Source organism: Suricata suricatta, chromosome 8 (assembly GCF_006229205.1).
Source record: "Suricata suricatta isolate VVHF042 chromosome 8, meerkat_22Aug2017_6uvM2_HiC, whole genome shotgun sequence".
In the NCBI taxonomy this organism is placed as follows: domain Eukaryota; kingdom Metazoa; phylum Chordata; class Mammalia; order Carnivora; family Herpestidae; genus Suricata; species Suricata suricatta.
This window is the reverse complement of record NC_043707.1, coordinates 3015793-3038845: the sequence shown is the minus strand read 5'-3', so window position 1 is coordinate 3038845 and position 23053 is coordinate 3015793. Positions and strand designations below refer to the sequence as shown.

Sequence of the window (23053 nt, the reverse complement as noted above, 5' to 3'; positions counted from 1 at the left end):
CACCTGTCAGTGTTTCCAAGATTTATCCAGGTCGTAGCAGATGTCAGGGTTTCATTCCTTCTGACAGCCGAATACTCCTCCGTTCTGCGGATATACCACATTGTGCTGGTCCTTTCCTCCGCTGACGGCCACTTGAGTGGTTTCTACTTTCTGGCTGGTACAGATAGCGCCGCTCTGAGCGTTCACCTGCCAGTCTGCATGGACGCGCTTCCGGTTTTCACTTGGCTGGTTTGTTTTTAACTCATGCTCAAGGGCTCAGTAAGCCTTCCGCTGGTTACAGGCATTTGGCGTGACAGCCAGTCGCCCCCGTGGACTTGACTGTGGCCGTGCTTTGTGGCTGTATTCCTACGGTGTGTGTTTCTCTCGTAGACCTGCCCTTCATGCGGAATCACATTTGCCCCCAAATCAGAAGCTGGTGCAGAAGGAGGAGCCGTCCAGAACGGCTGTCAAGAGGAGCATAAAAACAGCACTAAGGTAACCTGCTCATGGCTGCTGTTCCTGTCAGTTCTTCTCCTGGGGCGTCCACCCGAGGTGACATTCCTGTCTTGTCGGCTTCTCAGTTCTGAGGATGATTCCCCTTGGGCGACACCCTTCCAGAACGTCTCATCTTTCGGGTTTTGAACAGACTAGTAAGATCGGGACGCAGAGGCAGGACTGCCCCTCGTGAGGTGGGGTAACCGCGGCCCCCTTCGCGGGCAGTCAGAGCTTCGAGACGCACGGCCTGCGGTGGCCAGCGCACGGGGCGCAACGTGCATGTGCGGGGACAGGAGGGGGCTCTGCAGGAGCAGAGATGCGTTGTGAAGAGAGGCTTGGGGTTGGGGCCTGTGGCGGGGACACTGCCAGAGAAGTGTCACCCAGAGACAGAGTCAGGACCGCAGTGGAAGGGAGAACAAACACCAAACTGGGAGCCCTTTGAGGACCGCTTATAGAGGCTGACTCTCCCGGGAGGCCTGCGTCTGTTCTCTGCCCTCCCTGGGTCGATCCCTGTGGGGTATCCGCTGGCCCAGTGCCCCTTCCCCCACAGCCCTCTGCCGTGCCCATTCTGTGGTTGGCAAGCTCGGAGAGCCTCCTCTCTTCTTTGGCCTTCTCTCCACCTCCTACTGTTTCTTCCCACGATGTCCCCTTCCTGGCTGACTCAGCCCCTGGAGGTGCGATTTGACACAATGGGAGGAGGCGGGGAGAAGCGGGTGGGTGGAGAGGTTGAGCGGCAGGTCAGAGCAGAGATGTGAGGCTGCTGGTCAAGCGTGCAGCGGGTGGAGGAGCAGGGCTGCATGCCCGCACTTCAGCCTCTGTCTGCCCCCCACTCCCCTTGTCTTGAGGCAGGCTCCTGGAGCTCCTAATTCCAAAGCTCAGAACGGACTTCTGAGCCCTCCCCAAGAGGAGAAGCTCACCAACAGTCAGACCTCCCTGTGTGAGATCCTACAGGAGAAGGGAAGGTGGGCAGGAGTGAGTTTGGACCAGTCAGCTCTCCTTCCGCTGAGATTCAAGAACATCCGGGAGAAAACCGATGCCCATTTTGTTGATGTTATCAAAGAAGACAGGTAAGAGTCCACCATTCCCGGTGAAAGTCAAGGTTTGCGGGTAGAGCTCTCTCCTTTTTCTGAATCCCCTTATTCCCATGTGTTTGCCCTCCTTATCAGTATATTACTTTATTTTAAAGTAATTTGAAACTTACAGAAAAGTTGCATGAATAATACAAAGAATTCTCATTCTACTCTTTGCCTGACTTACCAACTTTCAACATTTTATGATGTTTGTTTTACTCTCTCTTTCTCCTTCTTTCTCTCTATGAAATTTATCTTTTACTTTTTTCTGAACCATTTGATAGTAAGTTGGATACATCATTCCCTTTGCCCCTAAATTCTGTATTTTCTAAATACAAAGATGTTCCTTTACATAATCATGGTTTCTAAATTCAGGACATTTAACACAGATACAATATTTTATCTAATCTACAGTTCTTATTCCATTTTGGCCACTGAATGAGGTGTCCTTCCCGGGTGTCCCATCCAGAGAGGCACACGGTGCCCTTTGTCTTCCATCAGTGATAGGGATTTTGAGCACCCAGGCAAGTGTTGTTGACTCTCCAATCTGCAGTTATTATCTCCTTGAGACTCATAAGCAGGACTTGAAGGTCACACACGTACTCCCTTCCTCATCAGACTGCCCTGCGTTCCTCTCCATTGATGGTTCTTGCCTGAAATGGTCTTTGCTGTGGTGCTTTCCTGCTTCAGCGCCAGCTGCCCGCTCGTCCTCAGGCGCTGGGCTCCCTCCTCACTTACACCCTTCCCGTCCGTCCTTGCCAGCCTGGACTCCGGGAGTCCTCTTCGAGCTAACAGGGTATCATCCAGCCCTGTCCTTATTACGTGTGACGCTCTAGTTGTCCTGAATCCGCCAGCGAGAGCCCTCCTTCAGCTGGGCCCTGTGTCCTTTTGGCGGGGCCCTGTCCTCTGCTTTTCAGAGTCTCTGGCACCCGTTCTAGCACAACAGGGTGTCCCAGGCTCACTTTGTATCTTCCCTGACCCTGCACAGGAAGCAGCCATTTCTCCAAAGAGCCTTGGCTCCTTTCAGTGAAGAGCGGATTTAGATATGTTAGTTGTTAACGTCTCCTTTAGTGTCCTTGGAGCCGAAGGCATGCTCCATGTGGTTCCGGTCCTTTTATATCTATTGAGACTTGTTTTCTGGTCTCACATGGGTCTGTTTTGGTGAATATACCCTGTGCTCTTGAATATGTTCTGCATTTTTAGGATGTTATGCTTCATAAAGAAAAGTAGGTCCCAGTGGTTGGCGGTGTTAGATCATCTGTGTCTTTACTTTTTGTCTGTTACTCTGTCAGTGTGAAGAGAGGGATTTTTAAATCTCTCACTATGATTGTGGAGTTGCTGGCGTCTCTTTTTAGTTCTGTCAGAATAGGTTTCCAGTATTTTCAAACTCTTTTTGTTTTAGGTGTGTACACATTTGTGAGTGTTATGAATTCCTAGCGAATTGTTCCTTTTGTCATTTTGAAGTGTCCCTCTTTATCCCTGGTAATACTCTGTCTTAAAAACCACTTTATCTGATACTAATGTAGTAACTCTAGCCTTTTTGTCCTTACTATTTGCCTGGTATCTCAATTTCCATAAAAAACTTTCAACCTGTGTCTTTATAATTGAAGTGTGTCTCTTGTCGGTTTTGCTTTAAAAATTTTTTTTATACATTTATTTATTTTTTGAGAGAGAGAGTGAGACAGAGAATGAGCAGGGAAGGTCAGAGAGAGGAGACACAGAATCTGAAGCAGGCTCCAGGCTCTGAGCAAGCATTTAGCACAGAGCCCAACGCCGGGCTCAAACCCACCAACCATGAGATCATGACCTGAGCCGAAGCCGGACGCTCAACCAATGGAGCTACTCAGGTGCCCGAGTGGGTTTTGCTCCTTAAAATCATTCTAAAAATCTCTGCCCCTTAATTCCATTTTAATATATTACTGACTTTTTAGCCATACCTCTTTGTATTATTTTACTTTTTGGTGGTCGCTTTAGGCATCCTTGAGTTTTTATAGTCTTCTCATGATTAATGTTGTATCATTTCACTTTATTTTTCTTTAAGTTTACTTATTTATTTACATAACTAATCTCTATACCCAACGTGAAGCCAGAGCTCAGGACCCCAAGACTGAGATTCACATGCTCTTCCAGCTCAGCCCGCCAGGGTCTGCTGTATCATTTCACTCCACATGGAGACATCTTATAGCTGTAAAGATTCATTCTTTTCTTCCAACCCATTATGCTATAGTTTTTACATGTGTTACCTTTACGTGCAGTATAACCCAGCCTCTAAGGCCACCCTCTTGGTGATCTCAGACTGGTCTCCACTGATTGTTCTTCTGTTGAGTTGGATCATATTTTCCTGTTTCTTTGTATGTTGTATGCTTTTGGATTGTGTCGTGTTTTGAAACTCTGGATTCTGTTGTATTATTCTGAAGAGTATCAATTTTTTCTTTCTTTCTCCCTTCCCTTCTTGCCTCTCCCCCATCGCCTTCTCTCTCCTTAACTTCCCCTTCCTCCCTCCCTTCCTATCTTCCTTCCCTCCTTCCCTCCCTCCTTCCTTCCCCAGGTAGTTACCTTACCTAAAGGCAGACACCAAACTTTGTCTCCCCTGGGGATAGGCAGCTACTCTCTTTTTTTAGCCTTAATTAGGCTGCTCAGAGTCTGCTGTGCACTTGCATATTTCGGGGTTCAGCCAGAGATTTGAGCAGAGCTTATATGGTGAATTTGGGGGTACCCCGTACCTATTTTTTTTTCTTTCCCTGAGATTTTAAACCTTATTTTCTCAGCTGTGAGTACCCAAACATGATTTCTTGATTTTCTAAGCCAGCAAGATTGTGGCTTTTCTATCTGAGTGTTAGCCATCCTGCATGTGGTGATAATGGCTGCCTTCAGGAAAAAAAAAAAGTAGAAAATGGGAAATTAAGCTGCTGCCACTCCCTTCTTCCAAGTGTGACTCTCCTCCATCTTCTGTGCACTCTCGTCAGTCTCCCCTGCCGTCCAGGAGTCATTCTTATGATTTTGTCCCAAGTTCACTGTTGTTATCTGAGAGGGGGTTGGTCCAGAAGGAGCTAATCTCTGTTCCCAGAAATGGAACTTCCCACGATTAATTTCAGGGGAACAGCGTGGCTTCAGGCTGTGTGGACCCCGGCCCTCGACTGCTAGATGTGGCTGTTGCACATGGTCCTTCCGGCCACCGGGTTCGTTTCCCTCTGTCCACACTTCCTGAGTGGAGGGGGGACGAGAGTCGGCATTCGGAGCAGGGGATTTCTCTCTCCCGAGTCTGCGAGCACAGTGAGGTCCTGCACACCCATCACAGGAGGAGAGCGTCCACCGTGCTGTGGGGATGGGAGGGAGCGTGCCTGCGTGAGCCCTACTGTATGTGTGAGCCCTACTGTGTGGCACGGGGAGGGACTGTATCTGTTTTCTTATCTGATTTAATTAGAGAAGTCGTCGTGTGAGGGAGAGACTACACTCGATGATTGTATTTGCCTTCTGAAATCATGTCAACATTGTCTTAAATCTATAGTAGTTTTCTACAGAATAGAAAGGATTTTACGATTTGCTAGCAACCCACAAAAGAATGAAAGAGTCATGTAAAGCAGGTTTGGTTTCTCTGCTACTAAAATCCTTGAGCGTTATTTTCCAGGTTTCACACGCAATGTGCATGTGTGATGATAGCACCCCAGTTACACTGACTGTGAACAGTTCGGTGATGACAGCCTGTCAGCTGTGATGACTGTCAGAGCGCCGAGTGGCAGGACGATGGCTCTGAGTGCTGTTTTCATCGGAAGCCTTGGAATCAGCCTAAGTGCGCTCAGTACAGGGGTGTCTGCCCCCCACAGAAGTGTGTTTCCTGGCACGACACAGTTGCCTTCTTCCCAGACACTGGGAGATGTTTCCAGAAGCAGGGTTCTTATGATGCATGCTGTGATGACAGTGGGCAGCCATTGTTTTTTTGGAGAGGAAACACAACATGTGTTTTAGAATCACAAAGCACTTTGCAGACGTGTGTCCTAAGGGAGCGGTCTGGCGGAGTCTATCACGTAGTGACCCTCAGACACCGTTTTGGTGACATGCTTCAGGAAGGGCATTGGGGCAGCGAATTGCAGTCTTCTGATAGTCAGTACAACGTGCGCAGCGGTGAGTAAATGCATTTTTTGTTTCTCCTAGTCTGATGAAGGATTATTTTTTCAAGCCACCCATCAGTCAGTTCAGCTTGAACTTCCTGGACCCGGAGCTCGAGCGATCCTACAGGAGCAGCTATCAAGAAGAGGTGCGCGTCCCCTCACTCTCCTATGAAGGAAAGGCATTTGCGCAGGACCGCGCACTCCCGGCTCTGTGCTTTGGGAGCCGCTCTTTCTTATTCCCCCCTTGACGGGCAGGACACTGAAGGCGGCTGCTGATTTCTCTCAGTCTGCAGGCCCCACGCCGCGTCTGCATGTGAACGTACCCACACAGGGAGCACTCCCCCGATCTTCCTGTGCTCCTTCGTTTAGCATCGCAGACATGGCTTCTCCAGGCCCCCCTGCTCTGTGCTGGCTGGCATTGTCCTCAGTTTCTCCCTCCTTCCCTGGACTCCCTCACCCTACATGCACGTCACTTTGTCACGTTTCCCACACCACCCTGATGTTTCAGGTCCTGTCCGTCCAGCACCCCACACAGAATCAGGCCCCGAGCAGGCTCTTGACTGAAGGCATGAGCATCTTACTGTCTGTTGACATGCCCATGCTTTCATGGGCCACGGCTTCAGTCCCTGCCTTTTACTTCTGACGTGAAGCCAGGTGTCACACAGCCTGAACCTGGGACCCAGCCATTCAGTGGAAGCTCCCAGAAAAATGGCTTCTGTGTAACAGGCTTTACAGACACAGAGTCGATACCTCTGCCAGTCCATAACCCACCTTTCAGGCCCAGAATGTAATGTGCTTGTGAGAACATACTGGCCACTGTATGTGGCCTCGGGTAAGTTTCTTAACTGCTCTGTGCCTTAGTGTCCTTGTTAAAAAGAATAGTAGAGATGACCACCTAAAAGAACTTGTATGTATGACCACCTGTATGTGGTCCAAGGTGGGCAAGTACTCAGCAAACGTTGGCTGTGTTTTCCATCTAAATCCTACTCCGTGGGCATCTGCGGCGGCTCCAGGTCACGCCTCCCGCCTCCCTGCCTCCCGCACACAGGTTATAAAGAATACTCCCGTGAAGACGTTCGCCAGTGCCACCTTCAGCTCCCTCCTGGATGTGTTTCTGTCGACCACAGTGTTTCTGATTCTGTCCGTCACCTGCTTCCTAAAGTACGGAGCTACCACCATGCCTCCCCCACCCGCCGCCCTGGCGGTCTTCGGCGCCGCCCTGCTGCTGGAGGTTCTGTCCCTCGTGGTCTCTGTCAGGTAAGGGTCCACCGGACCGGCTCTTCTCCAGCCTTTAGCCTTTAGCTCCCTCTGCTGGCTCCATAGTTTATGTCTGCGCAGTCAGCTTGCGGCTCTGCTGAGCTGCCTCCTGCTAGAGGCCCCGCAAGCTCTCATTCCGGGCCCGCTCCTCTCCCCTCCTCCAGCCCCACGGCACAGCAGCCTCTCTTGCAGACCCCGGCCCTCAGTGAGCACCTTCTTTACCGAAGAGGGTCCGTGTCCTCTGCAGCCCCACAGCTGCCAGCCGGCCCCTGGGCCTCCCCACTTAAAGAGGGCAGGTGGAAAGACAGGGAAGGAAGAAGGAAGAGAACAGGACGGAAGCGTACAGGGCGCACGTGGTGGGTGGCCGCCAGCGGATCAGCAGGTGCCTCTTTGCAAAGCTCTCAAACCGTTAGAAGGAGTCCTAGGCGTCCATCTCCACGAGCTTGGGTCAGGCAGTGCTTTCTTCAGTAGGACACGAAAAGCATGAGCAGCCAGAGGAAGAAGAGATAAGTCAGGCCTCATCAAAAATTAAAGCCTCTGTGTCCCAGAGAACACCTGTCCTTTCTCAGCCTGGGTGAAAGGGTGCCTGCAGGGAGGGGGATGTTTGCAGACTGCAACTGTGGTGAGGGTCTGCTATCTAGAATGTAAACTCAGCAATGACAAGACAGGCAACCCATTTAGAAATGGATAGAAGGTCTGAATAGACAGCAGGGACCCCTCAGGGAAGGTAGGCCCTCAGGACCCACTCAGCCTGAAGTCAGGGTTCAGCCCAATACCTGGGGAAGCTCACAGCTGATCTGCATATTTCTGACTGGATGCAAATGCACAGCGCACTCCGTTTACACGCGCAGCCCCTGCTGTCCCCTGTCTGCCTCCTGGGCACTGTGGCCACGTCCTCCGTCCCGTCCTGTCAGTCTTCTCACCTGGCAGTCCCTCTACTAATTCCCCTCCAGAAGCTGGAGGTAAAACAGAAACAGGGAGAAGGGTCCTGACCTTGAGTGTCTGCTCTGCTTCCCCAAGGACAGGCAACAGCAGCCTTGGGTCTGGTCCTGAGGCTTCTGAACACCAGGCCCATGTCGCCCCACTTCGGAGCATATGGTCTGGATACTGCTCCCCATCCTCGTGCTCACTGTCCCCTATTCCCCAACCCCTGCCCCCAGCCTGTGGCTCTCTGCTGGGGGCCTTCTCTGGCCGCCAGAGGCCTCGCACTTGACCCTCGTGTCTGCTCCAGATTGAGATAACTGCAGGGTTCATCCGCAGTCTCCACCCAGACTCCCCACCCGACTGGGCCGCATGGTGCAGAGCAAGGGATTCCTCCCTGTGGGCCCCTGGAGGTCAGCTCTGCACCCCTCACTGGGCTGCTGGGACCTCCTCCCACATCAGCTCTGCCTCTGGTGATCCCAAACCAAGGAGTCTTCAGGTCCCTGGTTTACCTTTTCCTTTTTAATCACATACAAGAAATTCAGTCACATAAGTGTATAATTTAGTGATTCCTAGTAAACCTACAGAGTTGTGCAAATGTCACTATACGAATTTAGAACATTTCTGTCACCCCAAAGAAAACCTGGTGTCCACCCACAGTGTGTCTCGTCACGCCCCCTGCCTCGGGCCCAGGTTTCTGGGTGACCTGGGTCCTGGCAGGTGAGGAAGGCTCCTGCTCACTCAGAAGCTGGCGCTGTCTCCAGGCCTTTTAAAAAGCCCTTTACATCACCGTTCCCTGTTCCACTGGAGCCAGTTCTCCAGGGTCTGGGCTAACCAGGAGATTGCCAAGGGCTGCAGGCCACGAAGCTGCCAGGCTGGGCCACACCCTGGGGCTGCTGGGCCTGCCACACCCGCACGCTGTGCAAGCGCCTCCCAGTGAGATGGCCGCTGCTCCTGAACGACTGCTGGTGTGACTTTAAACGTTCACTTCACCCAAGTCCCCCAGCCTGGGCGGGGGCGGGAATCGGTGGAGTCCCTCTCGCCACGCACAGGGCCTTTTTAGGATCCCAGGTCAGCAGAGGCCATGCTGCGGAGTATGTGGGTGCCCCCACGGAGGCCGGTTCTGCAGCTGCTCTGGTGGCCTTCCCACAGCATGGTCACGGCCCATCCCTGCACTCCCCTCGATTTGTGCTGAGCCCGGGTGGGCGTGAGCCCAGTGGGTCTCATCCTCAGAGCTCTGCCATCCTGGGGACCTTCGTGAAGGGCCTGTTGGTCCTGCCTCCTCCCTTGGAACTTGGCTCCCTCTGCCTCCTCACAGGGCTTAAGTATTCTGCCTTTGAGCATATTTGTGGTTAGTCTTGGAAATATTCCCAGGACTCCATTATCCATTTGCGTGTCAGGAGGCCCGAACCATCCAGGCCCTAAAAGGGTCAGACAAGGCCTGCCTGCTCCATGTGGAAAATGGCCGCGATTTGCTTTCCTGGTAGTCAAGCGTACACACCAGTGGCTGCTGCATTGAGGTGTCCGTGACAGAAGATGCAGGCACCTGGCTGTGTGGCAAAGGCCCTGGAGGGGAACTGTGGTGTCCAAGCTCCGCGGCAGCACCTGGCCACCCCCTCCCCACACCCTCAGAGGTGAGGACTGTGGGTCTGTCCCTTCTCCCCCTCGCTGGGGCCAGGCTTCAGAGAGAGGATCTGTGTGTGTGGATTTCCCTCCCAAGCTGAACCCTGGTGCCCCCTCCTCCATCTCCCCCTGCTGGCATCCAGGCACTGGCCCCTCCCTCACCCCAAATCGTTCTTCCTCCAGAACAGCGGTTCTGAGCCACACACACTTGCTCCCCCTTCTTTATGAAGATTCTTTTGTGATGTCCATGTCACCATCCTGAAATACAGCCTACCCACCCATACGCATAGCTTCCGAAGGGTGGGTGAAATGCAGTCACTCCAAGATGAAGGAGAAAGAGCAAGAAAGCCGTTAAAAATAAAATACATAAAACACGTAGTGTTTCACCTCGTATGTGCCAGGGCAGCACTCCTGGGGAGGTCACAACTGAGTCATCACCTGTGTCCTCAGGTCCACGACAGCCACAAACGGGCCCCTAGAGGTATGCGGGTTTGGCAGCAGGGTGCTGCGAGCAGGGTTGTGGCTGATTTCTGGACTGCTGAGTGGGCCCTGCTGAGGCCGCAAACCAAGCAAAGCGCACTCCACATTGTAGCTCGGTCCTGGAAGATCACCGTGCGGCAGTGCCACCCAGAAGCCGCTTTCTGTTGAAACGAGCTATAACTGGGCTCCAGGCGGGAGGCAGCGGCGCAGACGAGACGTGCCCGCTTGTCTGCCTGTGGGCCCCCCGGGCAGGCTGACCTGCCTGCGCGCCCCTTCTCTCCTCGGCCCAGGATGGTGTTTTTCCTGGAGGACGTGATGGCCTGTACCAAGCGCCTGCTGGAGCGCATAGCCGGCTGGCTCCCGCGCCACCTCATTGGGGCCATCCTGGTGTCGCTCCCTGCCCTCGCCGTCTATTCTCACGTCACCTCCGAATTCGACACCGACATTCACGTAAGTAGAGGCCTAGTGCCTGTGTCTGGGCTCTTCCTGACTCCCTTGTCTTTTTTTGTTTGTTTGTTTTTAAATAAACCTGATGACTTGGGACAGCAACTTAAGTATACGCCTCTAAAGAGGGACAAACTCTTTGTCACCACCTTGAGCTTGTCCTCTTACAGGACTTGTCTGAAGCAGGCAGGGAGGTGAGCCTGCAGCCGGTCAGTGACCACAGTCCAGGGCTGGGTCCGCGGCCGCCCCGCCCGGCTGACACGCGCCCTCTCCGGCCTCACCTGCTGTTGCCGAGCTCCAGATGGGCTCTTCCCTTACGTTTTCCCGAAGCCGCCTGGGCCCCGGTCTCCAGGCAGTGGAGACCGCGTGCTCGTCTGCAGTGCCGGCCCCCGGACCGGCTGCGGGTGGCCGCGGCGGGGCCTCCTGGTTAGACCCCACGAGGAGTGCAAGGGTATGCTTTTGGCGAAAGCCAGTGTAACCCGAGCTGTGGGCTGTGTTTGATACTTTAACACCAGATTACAGCTCTGCTGGCACGTAGCGGGACGCCCGAAGGAAGGCTCCGTGAAGATAGCCGCTTCCGCGGGGGTGGTTTTCAGGCTGGTGGCCTGCCTCCCCTTTCCTCCGGCGTGGCGCACGCCGTTCCCACACATCAGGGCCAGCACTTTGGTGCCGGTGCGGCCTAAAGCTCTGGGCGATTATCACAGCAGCGTGTGACCCGTCCCTGGAACTGCCAGACCCTTAGCGACGTTGTGGCATTTTTACACCGAAAGAAAGATAAGTAAGCAGGTCCTCTGAGGTCAGGAGGAGAGTGAGGCGAGGGCGGGCGGGGCCCTAACCATGCCAGCCCCTCGTTGCAGTTCACCGTGTTCACGGGCTCCGCCGTCCTGACCGCCGTCGTGCACTACTGTAACTTCTGCCAGCTCAGCTCCTGGATGAGGTCCTCCTTAGCCACCGTGGTCGGGGCCGGGCCGCTGCTCCTGCTCTCCGTCTCCCTGTGCCCAGACAGGTACGTCCACCACCACGGTCTGAGGCCAGCACACGCGCCGGCTGGAGCCCTTTCCAGACCTCGCCTGTGTCTCTCACTTCCGCCCCGATGCCTCGTCCCTCTGTTCCCCCAGGTACTGTCCTAGCATGACAGCTGTCGCCGTACACAACATGCCCCAAGACTCAGGTGCATAAGAAGGAGAAGTTAATTTTTGGCGAGTAATATGTATTTGCATGTAGATACCCTTGGGTGACTGCCCCCGCCCCGGAAGGACATAACTCAGTAGGCTCGTGCTTGAACTTGCTCACACTGGGGAAGTAGGACCAGAGACCGTTGCATACCAGCCCATCAAGAAAGTGAAGGAATAGAGGAATAGACAGACACAGGAATGCCAAGAGGAGGCCTGGTTCCAGGACAGTGTGGGAAAAGAAGGAGGAGCTCTGTGGAAGTCCCCAGGGGACAATTCAGTCCCCGGATCAGTTCTTGCTATCATGCTACAAAAAATTAACCAATAGAAATATATAGGATGGCAGTGATTTGTGCTATATTTAAAACATTCTCTGTTAATGAAGTAAGATCCCAGTCTTTTATGTGTCCCACTAACTGCATAATGTTTGATTCTTAGTGTGTTAAAAACAAGTCTCCTATTGATGATTGCACATTTGCAACTGGTTTTGTGGCTATTAGCCTAGTTCAACTAGATGTGTAGTTGGAAAAACAGTGTTACCTTGAATAGCAGAATGCTCACAGTGACCAATTCAGAAATTTCAGGATAATGTCTTTTTTTCTTTAAATTTTTTTAATGTTTATTTATTTATTTTTTGAGAGAGAGCGAGCAATCACACAAGCAGGGGAGGGACAAAGAGAGGGGGGAGTCACAGAATCAGAAGCAGGCTCCAGGCTCTGAGCTGTCAGCACAGAGCCCAACACTGGGCTTGAACTCATGAACCATGAGATCATGACTTGCGCTGGAGTCAGATGCTTAACCCACTGAGCCACCCAAGCGCCCCTAGGCTAATATCTTAAAGCTATTAAGCATTAAACTTCTAAATATTGGACTTTTTTTGGTAACTGCTTGTAAAAACATTTTACTATTAGCACATATTAAAGAACCATTTTTTTATAATTACAGTGGGTTTACACTAGTGGGATATTTCAAAGTTATACAGGGCATTCCTTTGTTGTGCTTTGCAGGACAGCTAATGTTCCTGGCTCCTCAAATTACTTAGGAGAGCCAGAGGGATCCCCAGGAGTTTCGAAATGCCCCCTAGGAATGGCATTACTGTCTCTGAGAACCAGTGCTGTAGTAAGTTCAGAAGTAGAAAATGATCTAGTTTGTTGCAATAGCAGATGAAACCACCAGTGTGTCTCTGGATATGACCAAAGCAGGGGTCAGTGATGGATGGAGTAAGTACCCTTCTCCTCGGTCTAGTTAATAAAATAATGACATGAGAGACACTCAAGTTCTCTGCAAATTAAGATCAAAAGGGAATTTAAAGCAAAGCTTTCCTTCAGCATTTGGAAGGAAACTTTAATGAACAGTTCAATTTAAGCAGAACAGAGTGTACGTTTTCCTTTCTGAAGGCACGGCCGTCTGGAATTAGGATCGTTATAAAGCTCTTTCCCAAGAACATGGCATCCATCAGTCTGCCTTTCTGCCCTTTTAAGAGAACCACCACAGACAGCCCGTCAGCCGTTCGCGCTGTGCTCCGTGACGGGCGCTGGGCTTTTCCCCTTGGACCTGGAGGGACCAGAGTGATGAGGGACTAATTCCATCGCCTCTGTCCAGAATCCAAAGAGAAGATCTTGGGGTGTGGCTGGCAGCCTGAGCCTCCCCTGCACCCAGTACTCCTCCCTACTCACAAAATCCTTCGAGCCCACCCACCCCCCTGTCGTCACCACGGGACGTCACGGTCGCAGGGCAGGAAGCGTGGGGAGTGGTGAACAAGCCCCCACGTGGTGAACAAGGGGGGAGGAGGGACTTCCAAGAACCGCTCCAGCCTTGGGGAGATGCAGATGTGAAAGAAGGCCTCCCCACGTGGAGAATCAGTGTCACCATCGTGTCTGGGCAGGGAGGGGAGAGGACATTCAGCCTGAGAGCAGTGTCTCTGCTGTTGCTCTTTGTCTCCTTCCCTGTGACATCATCTAACACTTCCCAAGATGGTAACAGCCTCTCAGAGCTGTCCCCTGGCCTCTGCTGCCCAGGGGAGCAGCTGGCAGAGGCTGTGTAAGGAAGGTCCTCCTTTGCGGTGAGTGGGGTAGGTAGATCTAGGGGACCAGGAAGGGTTGGGGCACGAGGCTGATTTGCTGGCCTGGGGGGAACTGGGTGCAGGGGAACCCCAGAAGAGGCTGTGAGTGATGTGGAGAGGATTCCATGTGTCACGGGTCCTGCCCTGACACCGACAGGGCATTGTGTGGCCTCTGTGCCCCCCACCGGGACTTGGTTGCTTTGAGACCACCAGCATCTCATGTAGTCAGCATCTCCTGAGTTCCTCTCAAGTTTATTAATCTTAGAGAGAGAGAGAGCAGGTGCGCGCGCACAAGCAGGGGAGGGGCAGAGAGAATGAGAGACGCAGTCCCAAGCAGGCTTCACGTCATCAGCACAGCCTGATCCAGGGCTCCAACTCATGAACTGTGAGATCATGACCTGAGCTGAGATCAGAAGTCAGATGCTTAACCAACTGAGCCACCCCGGTGCCCCTCCTGAGTGCCGTTCTAACTCGGTCCTTTGTCAGCGGATACGGCTGTTCATCATGACTGGTGTCTAGCCTGTAGGACCCTGGAGATGAGTCCTAACAGTCGCACGGACGCCTTGGAGACTCCTTGTTAGCTGTTGCTCTTTGGCGATGGGACATCTGTTCCACACCTGATGTGAAGGCCTGTTAGCTCTGTCACTGACTTTTTAAATATGTATTTACTTTTGAGAGAGAGAGAGAGGGAGTGCGCGAGCATGAGTGGAGAGGGGCAGAGAAACAGGGGAACTCAGAACTGCCACAGGCTCCAGGCTCTGAGCAGTCAGTACAGAGGTCAGACGGGTAACTGACTGAGCCAGCCAGGTGCCCCATGCCTGTTGTGATTTTTAATTAACACCCAGCATCAAATTATAATAAAGCATTAGCTATCCTTAGTTATTTAACTTGATCTCCATATTTTAAAAAGGAGAATTGTTTATTTAAACTCTTCTCAGACTACTTTATATAATGCCTTCTTTGCTTTTTATAATATTTTTCTGCATTTTAATTTCAGTTCCGTAGTAATTTCGCACTTGGACGTGGGACAGAATTTCAGGTAAGCTGTTAATGTCATGCTTGGATCTGAACAAATGAGAGTAACTTCCTAAAAAGCAGTCGTATCTTGAATAAAAAGAACCATATCTAATTCTTAAAAGAATAAGTGGAAAATACCTACTTGTTGAAATAACAGTTCATAGTTACAATATCTTACTGGGAAGATGAAGTGATTGTTAAGAACATACTAGATTTGGCTTAGTTTTACATAAGATTTCAACATGTTATGAAGGAAATCTGTCAAGTGTAAGAGAGTACTTATTTTAATTCTCTAAAATATTTTGAATTTACTAAGTAGAAATTTGAAATAATAAATGTTAGACCCCTTATTATAGACATCAAAGTAAGATCTAAATAAACTGAAGAGTCAGAAATAAACATTAAATTATATAAGACTGTGTAGAAATCTAGAAAAAATAACATTAGTTTGCAGGCCTCTAAAACAGAGATAACTTTCCAGTCTTACAGATAATAAATAAGTCACACACCCACAAAAATAAAAGGCTCACCGACACACCCGTGAGGTGTGGGCACACACATAGTTGCAGGATGTCTTCGAAAGAGCTGGGTAGGACCTGCATAAATAAAGGACAAAAACCAAAAAAAATTCGCAAGAGAAAAGGTAGGTAAAGGCTACATAGGTTACTCTCAAAGTCATCGGACATTTAAATAACTACAGGACTGTTTTTGGTCTTTTAAAACGGAAGCTCACAGAGTTGTGGTGGTGTGCACTCCCAGTGCGGGGGCGGTGTGGCCCGGTCCTGCTCGGCCACAGCTCATTTGGTTAAGCTGCCGGGCACTTAAAAATTATTTAATTCTCACGGTAGCCTGACACATTAGGCGGCTTTGTCCCCATTGTCCAGGGAAGGACGCTGAAGTTCAGAGAAGTTAAGGAACCTGTGTTCACACACCAAGTCACTGGCAGCGTGTGCACCCTGGTGTCTCACGCTTGCGGGCCACGCTCTTTCTGCCGTGCATCGTCACGCCTCAGTATGGCACATGGTTTTTGAAAGTAATTTGACGATCTGTCTACAAAAGTGTTCATAGCCTTTGACCTAATAATTCTGTTTTGCTTATCTACTGCGAAGACAGTCCCACATATGATAAAGACCCTCTGCCCTAAAATGTTGATCACAGTGGTTGGTCACACTGAAAATTCATCAGAACTTCAGTTGCCACTAAAAAGAAATGAAATCAATTATGACACATGCGCTCAAACATTGCCGCTGTTAAAATGCAGCAATAAGAAAAACACTTAGGTGAAATTGCAAACATCCTGTTGGTATTTCGTTATACATATGAAAAACTGTAAGATATACAATAGTTATGGTCTGGTAATGAGCGACCAATGATTCTTTTCTGATTCTACTATTAAAAAATTAAATCTCTGTGGACCTGTGGACCCTGGGGAGGAGATTTAAAGTCTGGAACAGAGGCAGAGTGCACATGTGTTTCTCTTACCATCACAATGATAGTATTTATTTAGAAACAGAACACTTAGCAGCTTCCTGTAAGTAAACTTTTTATTGACAAATATATAACATGTGCACTGAACAGTACCCAGATCATAAGAATACAGTTCATTGAATCTTCACAAGTGAGCACACCCACTAAATGCCACTCAGTCCAAGAAATGAAACATTCCCAGTACCCAGAAGTACCCCCGTGCCACTGCTTGGTGACCCCCAACGTCCCGTCTCTAGGCATGTATTTTAAATGGCACCGAAATACACCAGAATGTTAACAGATCCCAGGCTAAGCTGGGTAGGACCACAAATGATCTTTGTTTCTGTTTTTCTCGACGTTTTAATCCCTCTTCTCTGTAATAATGAATTATACTGTATTTTATTCTCACTTCCAATTATGACTTAGTGTCCAATCATTAAGTCCAATCATTAAGTCATAAATTGACTCTTGCGTTGAGTCACATAGAATTCCTCTTTGGAACTGGCCTTTGCTGTTCGAATATAGGAATAAGACCACCACCTTTGTTCCTTCTGTGGCAGAATGAGAAACACTGGTAATGAGCGGAAGTCACTCTCTCACCTACGTGTTACACGTCTCTTCTGCTGCACAGCAGCCCCTTGGGCACTAAATGTAAATCTGTGGATTAGGATTCTCCTTTCAAACAAAGATGAAAGCATACATCACAGTCTGGTCCCCTTCTCTCTGACGCTGGCCTCCATTCTACTCTTCCCCTCCTCTCTCTAGAGGGGCCAGCCTGTGCCCCTCTCCGGAGTCAGGCCACGCTGCGGGCTTTGGCCACAGCACAGCGAGAAAAGCAGCAAGAGCAGTAGCCTGCTTGAGGAGACGCAGGCACACCCCCACGTCTGCCCCCAGGCTGCAAAGCCCGACTGACTGTGAAGACGGTGGGGCGCCTTGGTAACGTCTACAATAGAGTGGACTGCTGCTCAGTGTCACCACTCTGGAGGTACCGAAAGAAAGGTCCCCTCCTCACCTGACGAGATGGGCCCACCCAAGAGACGATCTGCTGCCTCCTGCGGCAGGTGCCGTCCCTGTCCTCGAGCCCGTTAGAGACACAAATCTCTCAGTCCTCTCCCTTCCTTGTTCAGTGCTTGAGACTCATAATCTGTCTTGCCATTTGATTACATGACGATTGGAAGAATAAGTAAGCGTGGTGTGTCTTACCATAGAGGTCTTGTTTGTTTCCCGGCTCACAGGGAACTTATGGCAGGGGTTCCCCAAGACCACCCCAGAACCAGTAACTCGCTAGGATTTAGGACTCAGCACATAGTCATACTGTGAGTTATTACAGTGAAAGGACACAGCAAAATCAGTGAAGGGGAAAGGTGCGTGAGATGGAGTCCAGAGGACACCCGGCACCACTTTCAAGAGCGCTGTCCCCACCGTGTAGTCTGGGAGGCGCTTCGTTCCTCCAGCAGTGAGCTGTGACAGAGCAGGTGAGCTGGTGTCCACCAGGGGAGCCCGTCAGAGACTCTGTGCCCAGGGTTTCTGTGCGAGGCTGCTCACGTAGGCATCTGTCTGGCATCAGTCAAAACTCCGGACTCTGGAGAAGGCAGGTGCTCAGCATAAAGCACATTGTTTGCACAAGCAGTGTAGACATGGTGAGCCCCTTTTACCAAAGAGGGCAGGAACCTCCCCAAATCCGAGGTCCTGATGCCAGCCTAGGGCACCGCTGCCAGTAGGCCTTTCTATGGCTGGCAGCCTCAGGCCTGCCCTGTTAAGTCCTTTTTGCACAGAACCTGAGGCCAGTAGGCAGTTAACAGTCCTCTAGCCCACCTTCAGTTTACTTGTGAGGAAATTGAGACCTAGAGATCTTGCCCAGGGCTCCAGAACTCAGCAGTGGTCCAGCTGGGACAGAGTCCAGGGATTCTTATTCCAAGATCAGAGGTCTTGTGACTGTGTTTCATAGAAGACCATTATGGCCAGATTGATTAATTTCATTATTTTTTATAATATCATTAAGTCATAGCTAACAGTAAAACTTATTCAACATTCTGATTACAGCATTGAGTTTTCTGTGCCATGGAGCTATCTAAACTGAGGACCCATCCCTTTTATATAGAATTATATTTATAGTGACTCAGCCCATTGCTAACGTAAGACCTAGACCCACCCCGTGTGCTAGAGAAGCACATCAGAGCCCACACCCGAACGGAGCACTCGCCACTCTGTAAACAGAAGACAGACCGGAAATGCAGTGCTCATTAACAGGCATTGCCTCTGTGGGGTCGATGACGGCCAAAGCTTTTCTTTCTACATTTTCCCCTAAATTGCTTCTGATGAGTATGTAGTACCTTTAAATGGAAAAACTCTATCTAAAAAAGAAACTTTCAAAGACACCATGCTCCTGGCACTAATCGTCAGCCACAGCTGTTGCTGGTCAGCATCGTCCAACTGCGGAACAGCCCCAGCCCCCCACCCCCTGCCCCAAAGGGCAGTTGGAAATTTTCCAATAGATTTGTAAATGTGCAGTAGGTGGAGTGACTGTGGCTGCAGCTCCGGTAGTTTGTCCCACAGACAGACCCCTCCTGTGCACAGGGGTGTCCCCACAGGGTTCCCTGCTAGGAAGGGGGGCGCGGCCCCACGTGCCCAGGGTTGGGGTCTAGTTGTTACAGGATATCCAGGTGTTAGAATTTCTTGCAACCACAAGAAAATCAATACTTTGTTGAAGGAAAGACATTTTTTTTTTTACCACTTTTTATGTTGTTTGAGTTTCTCACCATGTGCTACTCTCAAAAGTATACATACTATTTTTAAAAATGTTAACATTGTCTTAAATGACTTAGGCAGAACAGAACCAACCCAGAAGGGGGTAATGGTCGGTTGGCAGACTTTTATACAGGTAGATGAGAACTTACAAAAATTCTTTGTAAAATACACGTCTTTCAGAACTAACATTGGATTAGAAATCTAAAAAGCAAGTACATCAGAGAATGTTTAATGTCTTGGGTATGATGATGGTAGGCGTGGTTACGTTGGGAGATGTGTTGATTCTTCATTATCGGGACCGAAGTGTTCAGGATCGGAGTGTCCTGATGTCCCCCCTGAGGTTCGGAACGTTCCGCAGGGGAGGTGTGTGTGTGTCCGTGTGTGTGGACAGAGGGAGAGAGCAAAGCAGTGAGATGTTGGCAGTCCAAGAGAAGGGAGTGTGAATGCTTTACTGGTCTCTTTTCTAGGAGGTTGAGAATTTTCACAATAGAAAGTTGGGGGTAAAGAAAATATGTTAAAAAATCCAGGAGCTGAAGCCTCCTGAAAAACAGCAGTTGCAAGTGCTTACTCAGAATTCAGGTTCAAAAGTCAGCCTTTATCTCTGTACCACTTCAGCCGGCCAGCCGAACAGGAGCGGGTCCCTGGCCGCTGCACACAGTCAATGCCGCAGGATATGGTGCAGAGTGCTAGTCACCTGGGCTCTTGCAGAACCCACAGGTCCTGAGCAGCAACCTATCTCTTAAAAGATGCATTTGGGGCGCTTGGGTGGCTCAGTCGGTTAGGCGTCCGGTTTCAGCTCAGGCCATGATCTCACGATTAGTGGGTTCGAGCCCCGTATCAGGCTCTGTGCTGACGGCTAGCTCAGAGCCTGGAGCCTGCTTCAGATTCTGTATCTCCTCTCTCTCTGACCCTCCCCTGCTCGTGCAGTCTCTCTCTATCTCTCAAAAATAAATTTACAAAATTAAAAAAATTTTTTAAAAGATGCATTTAAGAAGGTACATGGATTCTCTTCTCTTTACTCTCCAGTTCCGAGGGGAATCCGTGCAATAGCTCCTTGCCGCGTGACGGCAGAGCAGCCAGCCTGATTGGCCAGGAGGTGATTCTTGTCTTCTTTCTCCTGCTCTTGTTGGTCTGGTTCCTGAATCGAGAATTCGAGGTCAGCTACCGCCTGCACTACCACGGGGACGTGGAGGCGGACCTTCACCGCACCAAGATCCAGAGCATGAGGGACCAAGCCGACTGGCTGCTGAGAAACATCATCCCCTACCACGTGGCCGAGCAGCTGAAGGTCTCCCAGACCTACTCCAAGAACCACGACAGCGGGGGCGTCATCTTCGCCAGCATCGTCAACTTCAGCGAGTTCTACGAGGAGAACTACGAGGGGGGCAAGGAGTGCTACCGCGTCCTCAACGAGCTCATCGGGGACTTCGATGAGCTACTGGGCCGGCCAGGCTACGGCAGCATCGAGAAGATCAAGACCATCGGGGCCACGTACATGGCTGCGTCGGGGCTGAACGGCGCGCAGTGCCGGGACGGCGGCCACCCCCAGGAGCACCTGCAGGTCCTCTTCGAGTTCGCCAAGGAGATGATGCGCGTGGTGGATGACTTCAACAGCAACATGCTGTGGTTCAACTTCAAGCTCAGGGTGGGCTTCAACCACGGGCCACTCACGGCGGGGGTCATCGGCACCACCAAGCTGCTCTATGACATCTGGGGCGACACAGTCAACATCGCCAGCAGGATGGACAGCACCGGGGTGGAGTGCCGGATCCAGGTGAGCGAGGAGAGCTACCGCGTCCTGAGCAAGATGGGCTACGACTTCGACTACCGGGGGACGGTGAACGTAAAGGGCAAGGGCCAGATGAAGACCTACCTGTACCCAAAGTGCGCGGACAGCGGGGCCGTGCCGCAGCACCAGCTGTCCATCTCCCCGGACATCCGAGTCCAGGTGGACGGCAGCATCGGGCGGTCTCCCACGGACGAGATCGCCAGCCTGGTGCCTTCTGTCCAGAGCACGGACAAGACGCCTCCGGGTGCCGAAAACAACGTGCAGGCCAGGGATGCTCACCTGTCCTCCAAGAGGCCCTGGAAAGAGGCCATCAAAGCCGAAGAAAGGTGTCGGTTTGGCAAAGCCATAGAGAAAAGCGACTGTGAAGAAGCGGGCGCCAAAGAAGCCAGCGAGCTCACCAGGCTCAACGTGTCTGAGAGCGTGTGACGCAGCGCCCCTTGCTGCCACGGTGCTCTGCTCCTCGAAACCCAGTCACGTTTGTACTTGCCTGCCGTGCGTCCCGAGCACCACAGCCTCCGTCCCCGGACGTGGTGTCGTGTGGTCTTCGCAGCCCTGACGTGTGTGCGGACCACAGCTATTCAGGGTTCGTCTCCGTCCGTCTCGTTCCTCTCCTCCCCCGGCGCCCTGTCCCCTGGGTGCGGCCGTCCAGCAGCACGGAGAACAAGTGCCTTCGGGGGCTGGCCGTGGCGTCCGGTCTGGGGACAGAGGCCGTCGGTGGAGATCATGGCATTGGGTATTGCTGGACTTTTTAAACAGAAGCTGTGGTTAAGATATCATTTTTATTGCTTTTTCTCACGAGACACTTTGGGTTTTTGTTTTGTTATTGTTTGTTCGTTTTTGTTTTGTTTTTTGCTAATACAGTGCGGTTTTTTTTTCTGTACACATAAAAGTGTTTTCCAGCACCCTGACCTTTCTATGTAAACATGTACACGCACCCACACTTTCATTGATGAATCTGAGATCAAGTGCCAGTAACTCACTGTGAGGAGAGGTGAGGGGGTGTGGGCTGCGAGCGGGGCAGCCCTGGCCAGGCCCGCCTGCGCCCTTCCCACCCGCACCTTCCAGGGGCTGCCCCGCTCCCTCCCCAGTCTGGGCCTTAGGGCTCCCTCCACACGCAGGCCAAAAGGCGGCTGCGACCCCGAGACCCTGCGATGGGCTCCCGGGCCAGGCCTCAGGTATTTAAGAGCCATGTTTCCTGTTTCGTTCTGCCCCCGAAACCAAGGGGTTTCCAGCTGGGAGCGGAGGGGTTTGTCTTTGAAGCTGGATCCTCTGAGAGGGAAACTCGAAATAAACGTCTGAGGGTTGCATTTATTTATTTATTTATTTATCAGGAAGTGTGTGTTTTGGGGGAGGGCCTGCCAGGGCAATCTGGTGAAGGGAGATAGGCCGGGCGGGGGGGAAAAGAGGTCTGCAGAGCACGCAGCAGGGTGAGGAGATGCCCATTAGTGCTTCGGCCACTTTGGGCCCCCGTCCCCATAAAGGGGCGGAGCAAGACCGGGACGGGCATGGCCAGCGCGCTCTGGGACGGAGGGACGCCCAGCCACGGTTTTCAGACCCGACGAGCGTGGCTGCTTCTGGCCCGTGTGCCGCAGAGCGTGCCCAGGGGCCTGCCCGCTGCAGGGGTTGAGTCAGAGTGAGCAGGCAGTGCCGGGCGGGGCTTGGCTCGCACACACCGCAGAGGCTTCTCATCCTTTCCCGTTCTTGGCTTGTGGCAGGATTGAACCTGGTGAGTGAATCTGTGCATAGAGACAGAATCACCGGCATGCAGGTGAGGTGCTGGACCAGGGCAAGTGTAGAAAACCTAAGGAAAATCACTTCTGGGTCTGCTGTTGCTAATCCCTCCTGTGATGATGTTTTTCCACGTTGAGTCTGGAGTGTACGTAGTATTGAACTCAGGCTGGAGTTGCCCCGTCATGGTCATAGTTATTTTCCAGGTGACACTGGTATACAGCTCACAGGATAACTTGAGGACCGGCTCCTTCTCTGTGGAAGCTCTACTGGCATGCCCTGTGCGTTTTCTTTTCGCTGCTAAATCTCTTTGTAGCCGTCACATCTGCATCAAGTCCCATCATCACCCCCGCCCTCCAAACGCATATACAACCTGCCATTTCCAGTATCAGGAAATACTGATTACGCCTGGCCCGCTCTCCAGGGGGACACGCATGGGTCCCAGCAGTACGGCCACACCCAGGGTCTCGACGTCTCCGTAACCAAGATCTTCCTCCAGGTTTTTCAGTCTGTCTGTTGGTCTTCTGATGCTAGAGAAAGGATGGTGTGACAATACCTCTTGCTTCTAAAGAATGTATTCTTATAAGATACTGCAGAGTTTTTATTTTTGTTTTCAAACACCACCCGACGCTGTCCTTGCCCACAGGGGTGGTGGGCATTAGGGGCTCCTTCCGTCAGTGTGAAGGCTTGTG

At 51.4% G+C, this 23053-nt stretch overlaps 1 protein-coding gene across 1 annotated transcript in view; it reads left to right on the top strand.

The window, feature by feature from the left end:
• Window positions 1–21944, top strand: part of ADCY9 (adenylate cyclase 9) — a 116919-nt gene extending 94975 nt beyond the window's left edge. Inside the window, exons 3-10 of the mRNA XM_029947248.1 lie at window positions 370–474; window positions 1324–1541; window positions 5697–5799; window positions 6702–6910; window positions 10225–10384; window positions 11236–11384; window positions 14610–14651; window positions 19871–21944. Of these exons, the coding sequence (XP_029803108.1) occupies window positions 370–474; window positions 1324–1541; window positions 5697–5799; window positions 6702–6910; window positions 10225–10384; window positions 11236–11384; window positions 14610–14651; window positions 19871–21059 (2175 nt within the window). The 3' untranslated portion in view covers window positions 21060–21944. The remainder of the gene's footprint in view (window positions 1–369; window positions 475–1323; window positions 1542–5696; window positions 5800–6701; window positions 6911–10224; window positions 10385–11235; window positions 11385–14609; window positions 14652–19870) is intronic.
• Window positions 21945–23053: the final 1109 nt, after the last annotated feature.